General features: G+C 36.3%; 1 protein-coding gene across 1 annotated transcript in view; it reads right to left on the reverse strand.

The window, feature by feature from the left end:
• Positions 1-9,925, reverse strand: part of adrb3a (adrenoceptor beta 3a) — a 29,865-nt gene extending 19,940 nt beyond the window's left edge. Inside the window, exon 1 of the mRNA XM_051117517.1 lies at positions 8,073-9,925. Coding sequence (XP_050973474.1) covers positions 8,073-9,346 — 1,274 coding nt within the window. The 5' untranslated portion in view covers positions 9,347-9,925. The remainder of the gene's footprint in view (positions 1-8,072) is intronic.
• Between the last annotated feature and the right edge of the window lie 535 nt (positions 9,926-10,460).

Genomic DNA, 10,460 nt, shown 5'->3' on the forward strand with positions numbered 1-10,460 from the left:
TTATATCTCCACTCTGCTGTGCAGCATTGGTCACGATTAAGAATATTTCTCACTATTTGAGTGGTAGCGTCCAGAAAAGTGTTATGCTAATATAGAATTACTATTATTAAAGTCTTTTGTCAACATAATGCTCCCATTATCTGTTGGGGACAGACACCAAAACCATTTTAATAGATTAATATCTACACTCGTGGTATAATATGCATATGAATCTGTCTTACTGGTGTGGAGAGAGACTCTTATTAGTGCTTTAATTTGATTTGTTTTATTATATTTTCCTACAGTGTTTTTGCTGAAGCCAATGTGACCCTGACAATAAAGGTCCCAGTAGCAGTTTAGTGTGATTAAAACAGTTTAATAGTAGTATTATTCAAATATTTGAGTAATCTAAAGAACCCTTTTCCACTGTAAAGAACCATTTGTAGAATGGAGAGGTTCCATGGATGTTAAATGGAACATGGAATAACAGATGCCTATAAAAACCTTTATTTTGATTAATGCATGCAGAAAAAAAAAAAAAAAAAAAAAAACATTACTACTGATACCAGTCACATTTCTGAAAGTGCATTTCAACTTTGTGATATGTCTCTGATATATTATATTATTTACTTACTAGGGCTGTCAAATGATTAATCACATACAAAATAAACCTTTGAGTTTTCCTACTATATGTGTAATTATTCTGTATATATAAATACAAACACGTTCATGTATACATTTAAGAAATATTTACATCACTATATGTGTATACATAAGTATATGTATTTATTATAAGTTTTATATAATTTATATTATATATAAATAAAAATGTTTTGTACATAACATTTCTCTTAAATGTATACATTAATATGTGTATACTTATACTGTGTGTATATATATATAATAATTGCACACAGTGCACACACAGATATTAGGCAAACTCAAACTTTTATTTTGTATGCGATTAATCGTGATTAATCGTTTGACAGCCCTAACAGTTTCTGAAAGACTCTCAAGGTGACAATGCAAGGTTAAACTAAACATTACTAGTATTATTATTTTTACCAATACATCACTGGGGTAAGAAAAACAAGTCAGTCTTAACAGCACATGAGGGTTAGTAGCTTGTTTTAAATGCCCGAAAATGAACGTTTTCCTTCACAAACTGAGCTGATGCCGCAGCTTCTGTTGATAAACCGCTCTAAGCTTAGACTCAGGTGGCCTCAGTAAGGGATGATCTCCCGAAATGAGAATAACAGTGAGGTCATCTCGTAGCAGGCAGATAGGGATGGCGAGATCTTACTGATTTGCTCTATATTGTGGCTAAAAGAGCTTTTTTCCATATTGAGTTCATATCCTGTTGCAGGGAATTACCTCATTGCTTATTCTGTCTGAACTTTTTTGGTCAATCTTTCTTTTTCTTCAGCTTCAGTTCTCTTTTTTCACTGAGAATGATAGAGCAATCACTTGAAGGCATGCTTGTGCTGATGTACAACATATGGCTTAATGCACATGTTCGGAGGCCGGCATCCGAGCGTTATTATGAAACCAAAGGCCATCTGGTCATATTCATTGTTTACATATTAATGGTCATTACACTTATGTCATATGTGGCTTTCATAAGCTTGAAAGGAATGGTTCATTTAAAAATTTAAATTCATATAATTCAGTATAATTATTAATTACTCACAGTTATGTATGTTTTATCCATGTAAAACCACTATAACATTATAATATATAAAACTATAAATTTTCTGCTCCAGTGAGCTTCATTCTCCATTTATTGTAATTACATGGAAAAGATCAACCAATTCCTTCATCAAAATTTCTCCCTTTTGCTTTTAATGGAAGAAAAACATATTTTATTTATTTATTTACTTTCATTTTTGTGGCTTTATTGTCTCTTCAATCTATGGAAGCCTGTTTCCGCCACTGATTAAAAAAATTCATTGTGATTTTTTTATCTTGCAAATATAGCTTTTTATCTCAGAACTGTGAGTTATAAAGTCAGAATTGTGAGATATACATTTGCAATTCTAAAAAAATGAAATCAGAATTGTGATATAAACTCACAAATACGTAAATAAAATAAAAAGACTTTTTTTTCTCAGAATTGTGTGACATAAACTCGCACTTGAGTTATAAAGTCAGAATTGCGAAACTCAATTGTGACTTTTTTCTCAGAATTGCAAGTTTGTGTCTCACAATTCTGACTTTATAACTCATAATTGCGAGTTTGTATTTCACAATTCTGAGATAAAAAGTCAGATTTGCAAGAACAAAAAGTAACTACATTTTATAAAGATATAAACTCTCAATTTTGACATTTTTTTTCTCAGAATTGCATGATATAAACTTGCACTTGAGTTATTTTTAGAAATGCAAATTTCTGTCTCACAATTCTGACTTTATAATTCATAATTGAAAAACTTAGATTTGCAAGATAAAAAGTCACAAGTACATTTTATAAAGGTATAATCTCACTTGTGACTTCTTTTTCTCAGAATTACGAGTTTGTCTCGCAATTCTGACTTTATAACTCATAATTGCAAGTTTATATCTCACAGTTATTAGGAAAAAAAGTCATATTTGTGAGTTTATATCATGCAACTCTGATTTGCAAGATAAAAAGTCATAATTATATTTTATAATGATATAAACTCACAATTGTGACTTTTTTTCTCAGAATTGCGTGATATGAACTCGCACTTGAGTTATAAAGTCAGAATTGCGAGATATAAACTCGCAGTTCTAAGATACAAACACACAATTGTGACTTTTTTTCTCAGAATTGCATAATATAAACTCGCAGTTCTGTGATATAAACTCACAATTGTGACACTTTTTCATAGAATTGCATGATATTAACTCACAAATCTGACTTTTTTTCTCAGAATTACATGATATAACTTGCGCTTGAGTTATAAAGTCAGAATTGCGAGGTATAAACTCACAATTGTGACTTTTTTCTCAGAATTGCAAGTTTATATTTATATTTATATAATTGTGACAGATTTAGAGAACATATCAGTCTTTTTTTCTCTCAAAATTAGACTTTATAACTCACAATTGCGAGTTCATATATCATAATTCTGAGAAAAAAGTCAGAACTGTGTGAAAAAAGTCAGAATTGTGAGATAAAACTTGGATTGGACTTTATTTCTCGCAATTGTGAGTTTACTTCGTAATTCTGAGAGAAAAAAAATCAGAATTGTCAATTCTCACAGTTCTTGCAATTGCAATTTCATGTCTCACAATTCAGAACCTTTTTTTTGTTGTTGTTGTGACAGAACAGGGCTTCCATTTTAGTCGCTTAAATGGGGAAAAAAAAGGTGTTTAACTCGCACTATTCTGCCTCTCCTTGATTTAAGATCTCAAACCGAACCTGTTACGCCACTCTGTTATTTATCAATCAAGAGCCAATCTTAGCTCCCCTTTCTTGTAAGGATCAACAGTAGCCAGAGAGCGATACCAGTAGCTGATGGTGGCGATAAACCTGTGATCTGTGGAAACATGGTGCCCCACTGAAGTTGATAGAAGCTGATAAGCCATTATACCAGCCTCGGCTTGTCAGCTGTATTGTGCCCTTCCTCATAAACCTATTCAGTGATTAAGCACCTGTTTGCAAAGTCAAGCTCCAGGAAAAAACGCACACAGGGGTCAGACAGCCATACAGTAACAGCCCGGTTGGCAAATGGTTTTTAAATCAGTGGAGTCACGATCAGATGGAACCTACGTCTTAATTTGTAGAATGCGATTCATTTTTAACGTGGCGAATGGAAATTTCCAGCCTTGCTCGTAATGAAAGAATATCCTGATTTAAACCGTTCCATTTTCCAAAAAACAAAAAAACAACTGTTCCTTTTTTAAAGTAGGACATTGTAATCCTATGGAGTAATGCTCTGCAGCGTAGATAATGTTCTAGTCTCCGTCTACATTAACTCATTTGATTATTTTCCTAACAAAACTTTACTTTTGAAGTGTCCATCTAACCTTAAGTTTGCATGGATAGGTGAACGCAGTTTATTTCTTTTGGCCAATCATCAGCAGGAGAACAACTGGACGTGCTCCAATCAAAACAGACTTTGACTTTAGTATGCAAATGTGTTGGAGGAGTAATTTCTGCATTTACGGCTGTGTTTACTGACCTTTGATATTTGCCGATAATATGCCAAGATCAAGCACAAATCAACACCATGATGCGAAAACAAGCAACACAGTCCAAATCAAACAGAAGGGGCTCCAGACTTTGACGAAAATAGTTGCAAATGAAACGAAAATGCAAATTTGCTGTAATAATTTAATATGTAGTCACCACTGGTGACAGTCGGGAACACTTTGAGTGCCTTAATGAGCATTTTCATCAAAGGTTACGCCAGTGTTTCCTCCACGTAGCATGAGCTGTTAAATCTGATTCAAAAACAAGTGACTCATATGAACTGGTTCTTTTTAAGGAGTCAATCATGATTTATGAAACAGTGCTGAATCCGTGAATCATTTATATCCGACTCCCTCACTGAACCATGAGTAATTTTTTTTTAAATGTGTGCTTTAAAATTAACTATGAATAAACACACACACACACACACACACACACACACACATATATATATATATATATATATATATATATGTAGTAGTCAGCATTTGAAGTGGATCAAAAAAAGTTCATCAAAGTTGTCCTAAGACAAGAACAGGTATACTTTTTGGTAACTTAGTGAAACTTAATGAAAGGTTTTGATCCACTTCTAATGTTGACAACTATATATATATATATTTGAAGACTTTATGAAAAAAAAAAAAAAAGCTGCTCAGGTAACAAAAATTAATAAAAATTATATTGAAGACTTTACGAAAAAAAAAAAAACTGCTCAGTTAAAAAAATAAATAAAAATTATATATATATATATATATATATATATATACATATATATAAATATTTATATATCTATATGTATGTATATAATTTTAATTAATTGTTTTTATTTTTGTTAGCTGAGCAGTTTTTTTGCAAGTCTTTAAAATCCTGACATGAAACAAAATATTAATCTCTTATTTCCAAGCAGAAATTGAGGTTTCGTGACAAGTGTTTGCTTGCTATTTTGCCTTCGGTTTGAGCACTGACTGCGCTTGCTCTGTTTAGGTCGTAAACAGCTTCTCCTCAAAGGCGGAAGTGTTGCGTTTCAGTGATAAAGTTTATCAGCTCCTGGGGGTGTCAGAGAAGCAACAGAGGGGCCCTAAAACTTGCCAAAAACACTACAGAAACCACCTCGTTCTCACCCATACAAGTTAATTTGGTGGCAGCAACAAATTTACAGACAACAATCAATCCGTATTTAGCTTTTACAGCAGTTATATACAATTGACGTCACCGCCGAAATTCATATTGCATAAAAATTCATGCTTGTTCGCAGAAAACAATTGCAACAAGTGCTGTTTCTCAAGGAGGGTTAATCAATACACATACACAGCATCTCAACCCGTTCTGGGCAACACAAAGCACTTATTGTGGCTTCATTTGCGTGTTTTTGCCGGCAACACAAAATGTACCAATCAGAAGGATGGAGTGGCAAAATGCTGACTTCCCGTTAAACAAAACACACTGCCATTATCTCCCATCTGTCATTATTTGAATTACTGTATGTCAACCTTCATAATACGCCACACTAAAAATACTCAGAATGCTCATTTTGTCTTATTACATTGTGTTAGACATAATGTTCGAGCTGCTTCGTGTTTAATGAAACTCACTGGAGACCTGGTCACGGTGTACGAAAAGCAAAGTACACAGTTTACGTAAAAGGGCTTCAGACATAACAGGGCTGATCAAATTTTACTCAATGTACTCGGATGTTGGTGAGCTATACGCTGAATAATGTGATTTGTTTGTTGAAATGGGCTACCTGACACCAGTGAACTCGCTGCTTCAAGCATTTGGAGATTGCGACTGAAGTTGTTCCTTTCTCTCCGCTTCTGCCTTTTGCTTTCCACCGCAACATTTTTCTCCTTACATGAAGCTGCCGTGGATTCAGCAGCTCAGACTTCACATCCTCAAGAAAAATTAGCTTTACGTTTGTAAAATAAAACAAACCGGTCCTTTATAAAATAAAAAAAAACAGTTTTTTGTTTCAGTTAAGACTTTGTTATAATTAAAAATGCCGTATGAATAGTTAGCAATAGTGCTTCAGTAGGTTTGCTTAGTTTGATTTAAATCTGTAATGCACAATAAAAGTGCCTTCTGTTTATAACAGGATTGTATTGAACTAACAAAAAATTTTATGAAAAAATTCTTTCTTTTTTGAAAGAGAGAAAGTTGACAATTGTGCGCTTTTTATTATTTCCTCAAAACTCAAGATTAAAGAAAAGGTCTCTCCTGTGGTGTCTGGCATACATGACTGTGTTTAGATGTGAAATGCATATGCGTGTGCATTGTTTCCACTTCATTGTGGCTAGAAAATGTCTCCAGGGCTTGCCCACCCAGACCCCTGTAACAGCTGTGTTAAACCCTGTACTGTGATAGTCAAGTGTGTCTCCCCCCTTCTAGGAAAAACCTTTCCTGAAATGCCTCTATAAACAGAGCAAAAACAATATGTAGTTTTAGTAGTTTTAGTCAATATAAAATCTTATGTTGATTTATTTTTAATTATTACTATTATCTGTGACATGATCGTTGTAGAACACTGGGAGAAAAAAAAAAAATAAAAAAAAATAAAATATATATATATATATATATATAAATGAAGAGTTCAGATGCAAAAGCCTCTAAATCCATCTGACATATTTCTTTAAAAATTAACATTTCTATATATATATATATATATATATATATATATAACATATAATACATATACTATAATCTAACTAAAGGAAATATGTTGTGCAAAATTAAGTATTTAGTTCCTGTGTTGCAGAAACAGAGTTTATACAATTGAAAACCACAAAAAAAAAACAACTACTTCACAATTGGCCTCTTGCAGTGAGCCATTAAAATAACTACCGTGTTATGTGAATAAAACCCCACTATTTACATTGTAAATCTGACAGACTAGTGTAAACGCATTAGAAAACAAAACAATAATGGAGTGTTTGTTCGTCCCTGTGGACACTGTTGGATTATTTGTCATTTTGGTTGAAATTTACAAGGTGTCTTTTTTCTTTCTCCCATTTTTGATTTCTAATGCTGCATGATTCTTTCTCCTTTTCATTGAGGTGAAAATCAAAAGATAAGTTAAATACTCTTTGTACCTGTGTATTTCATGATGATATACAGGATATCTCACATATTAGTTTTCTTTTTCACATTTTTCTCTCTGAAGTATTTGTACGGTAAAAGAGACTTTTTTATTAAAAGAAGTTACTCAACTATTGTCAAAAATTTAAAGTCCAACGTAAATAAACAAAAGGGCAAGTCTGCTTCTTTTAAAATGGTCAGTTCTCTTGAGCATTTAATAGAAAAGGCCAGATTTAGAGCACATGGTTTCTCTTTCATATTAGAGCTTGTGTCCTGATCCATTCCTCATACCTTTCTTCTGACACACGTTCTTTTAAAGATAATGCCAAAATGCTCAAACCGAAGCAAAAATTCTTCCTCATGCCAGTTTGCCTCAAAAACATTAAGTGTTGTAGCTCCCCGGAGGAAGCTTCATCTGCATTAAGTTTGACTGGCCTGCTTGTTTCTGTGTATCCCAGCTATAAACACAAGCAATTATGAGCTTAAGCCTTGTATTTTTTCCCCCCTGCGCAAACTTCACCTGGCTGTTTTACATTCCACCGTAACAAGTCGTTCATTTTTGCGTGAAACGCTGTACGCGTTCAATCGCTCTGTAATCCGACACAACTCCAACACCGGAGCGGCTCAACCTTGACGCACTTCTCACAGGTCTTCATCTCCCCTGAGAAAAGTCGTCACAGGCGCATTCGCAACTTTGGGTCATATGATTACTGCGGGTTTGAAATTGATATAGAGCAAGCTGTCCTTACTGACATGGCACTGATTCAGTGTTTGTCAATACAGACCTTACGCAAACAATATCAGAAAACTGATCACGTGCATTGCAAGTGCTAAAATAAAGTAAGAAGAGATGGGAACTCACAACTCTGCCTCGGCTTCGGAGAATTCGCTGAAGAAGGTGCTGCCGTTGGAGTGCGGCGGTCCTGGCGACGGCTCCTCGCTCCTGTAGCTGCTCTGGCTGCTCCCTTCCTCAGGCAGCGTTTCTTGCAATGTGGGGAACGATCCAGGTATTCCTGGCTCTGGAGACCCGAGGAAGCAGGGACACCGAGTCCGAAGTCCCTTGTAAAGAAAGTTAATTTTCAGAAAGGGAAACCAGGGACAGCCAAGAAGGTTCTTGAAGGCCGCACGAAACTCTGGGCTTCGGCAGTAGATGATAGGGTTGAGGCCGGAGTTGATGTAGCCTAACCAGTTTAAGAATCGAAAGATGTGCTGGTCCAGCAGTTTTCGTTCGAAGCCATTGATGATGTTCGCCACGAAGAACGGCAGCCAGCAGAGCGTGAAGACGCCCATGATGATGCCTAGCGTCTTGAGGGCCTTGTGCTCCTTGATGACAGTCAATCTCGACGGCCGTCTTCGGGAACTTTTCCGCTTCGCCGTCGTTCCTCCAACGTTATTGCATGTCGATGGCAAGTTGTTGTTGCCGTGGAGCGATGGCTGCACCTGATTCCCCATGCACTCGTTTTGGAACCTCAAGCGGTTTCTGTCTATGAGCTGTACCTGCCGTGTGGCGATGAGAAAGACGCGTGCGTAGACGAAAATCATAATGAGCAGTGGGATGTAGAACGAAACCACTGACGAAATGATTGCAAAGTACTTGTTTATTTCTAAATCACAGCATTTGGGGTCATCGTAACATCTTTGCGCTTTTTTGTCATCCGCACGATAGAGTTGGTTCATGATGGGGACGAAGGAGATTAGAGCGGAGACCAGCCAAATGACGCAAACGATAATTCGAGCCCTGCACTTATTTAGAAGTTGTTTATACCGCAGAGGCCGTGTGATTGCGATATACCGATCCACTGCAATGATGCAAAGGGTCTCTATGCTGGCGGTGACACATAACACATCGACAGATGTCCATAACTCGCACAAAGTCTTACTGAGTTGCCAGTTCCCCGTTACGACGATCGTGGCGCCCGGAGGCACCACCAGCATCCCCATTATGAGGTCAGCACACGCCAGCGACATGATGAAGATATTCGTCGTGGTCTGCAGCTGGGAGGTGCGTGCGATGGCGATAATGACCAGAAGGTTACCTACGACGATAATGGTTATGATGATCACCATGACGAACAGAACGAACGAATTCAGCCCATCAGTCCACGGCGCATTGGATGTTGCATTGCTAGTGTTCATGTTTCATGTATTCAGAGATCAAGGCATGCAATTTTTCAAACTGAATCTCAGAAACAAGCAGCAGCAAAGAGACATAGCTAGGTGCTGAGATGACGATGTTTGGTTTAATCTTGCATTTTATACCGCCGTATCTCCAAATCTTGAACAACAGCATCAATTCTGTTTCAGCTCTCCTGCAGGCATCCCGAAAGTCGTGCACATTCTGTGTCCTGTAGAGTTTGAAGCAAACATATCTGTCATGTTCCACACATCTGAACCGCAGATGTAGGAGGGAAAAAAGTCCCTTTTAAAACTGGTCCGTGAGAGATGGGGGTGAAAACATTTGAACTTTTTTGAAAAGCTCTTGAAACCACCAGAGAAAAGGCAGATAAGCAGCCGTCCTGTTGAAGTAGTCCGCTGAAGTGGAGTTTGGGCTGAAGTGGAGGAGGTTACCGTCGCATGTGTGGAGCGGGCGAGTGGAGGTGCCTCTACTGCCAGAAGCTCAAAGGAGCAGTGACACTGCCGACACTCAACAGTGGTAAAACGCTCTCTCCCTCTCTGATAATGCTTGCTCTCTCTCGCTCACTCTCTCTCTCTCTCTCTCTCTCGTGGAGTTGAGTGTTCATGCTGTAGTTGCAGTCACATTTCACCCGAGGGGTGGAGTTGTAAAGAGTGCCTCACACACTCACACACACACCCTCTCTGTCTCTCTGTTCAACAAGTACACAATCAGTAAACATAAAACATTTTTATCTCATCTGTCATGCATCAGAAATGGACATACATGCAATGATATATATAATCAAGGTAAACAACATAAAAAACATACACTCCACAAAAAAGACTTCCTATTACTTACTGTTTCCAATTATAAATTGCTAGTAAATTTCACAAAAAAATATTTAATTAGATGTGAAATTTTGAAGCAGAATGACCTAAATAGTTTTGTTTGTTTGTTTTTTGGTGAAACTTACTAAAAAAATTGTTTTATTTACAACTTTCTTTTTGTAAAACAAGAACAATTTTTAGGTTCCCTGAAGAACCTTTCAGTTTTAAATGAACTTTTTTTTTTCTTATTGTGAAGAACATTAATACTCCAAATAAGTTTTACTATAAAGAACCATGTGTGAAATAA

Source organism: Labeo rohita, chromosome 8 (genome assembly GCF_022985175.1).
Source record: "Labeo rohita strain BAU-BD-2019 chromosome 8, IGBB_LRoh.1.0, whole genome shotgun sequence".
Classification (NCBI taxonomy): domain Eukaryota; kingdom Metazoa; phylum Chordata; class Actinopteri; order Cypriniformes; family Cyprinidae; genus Labeo; species Labeo rohita.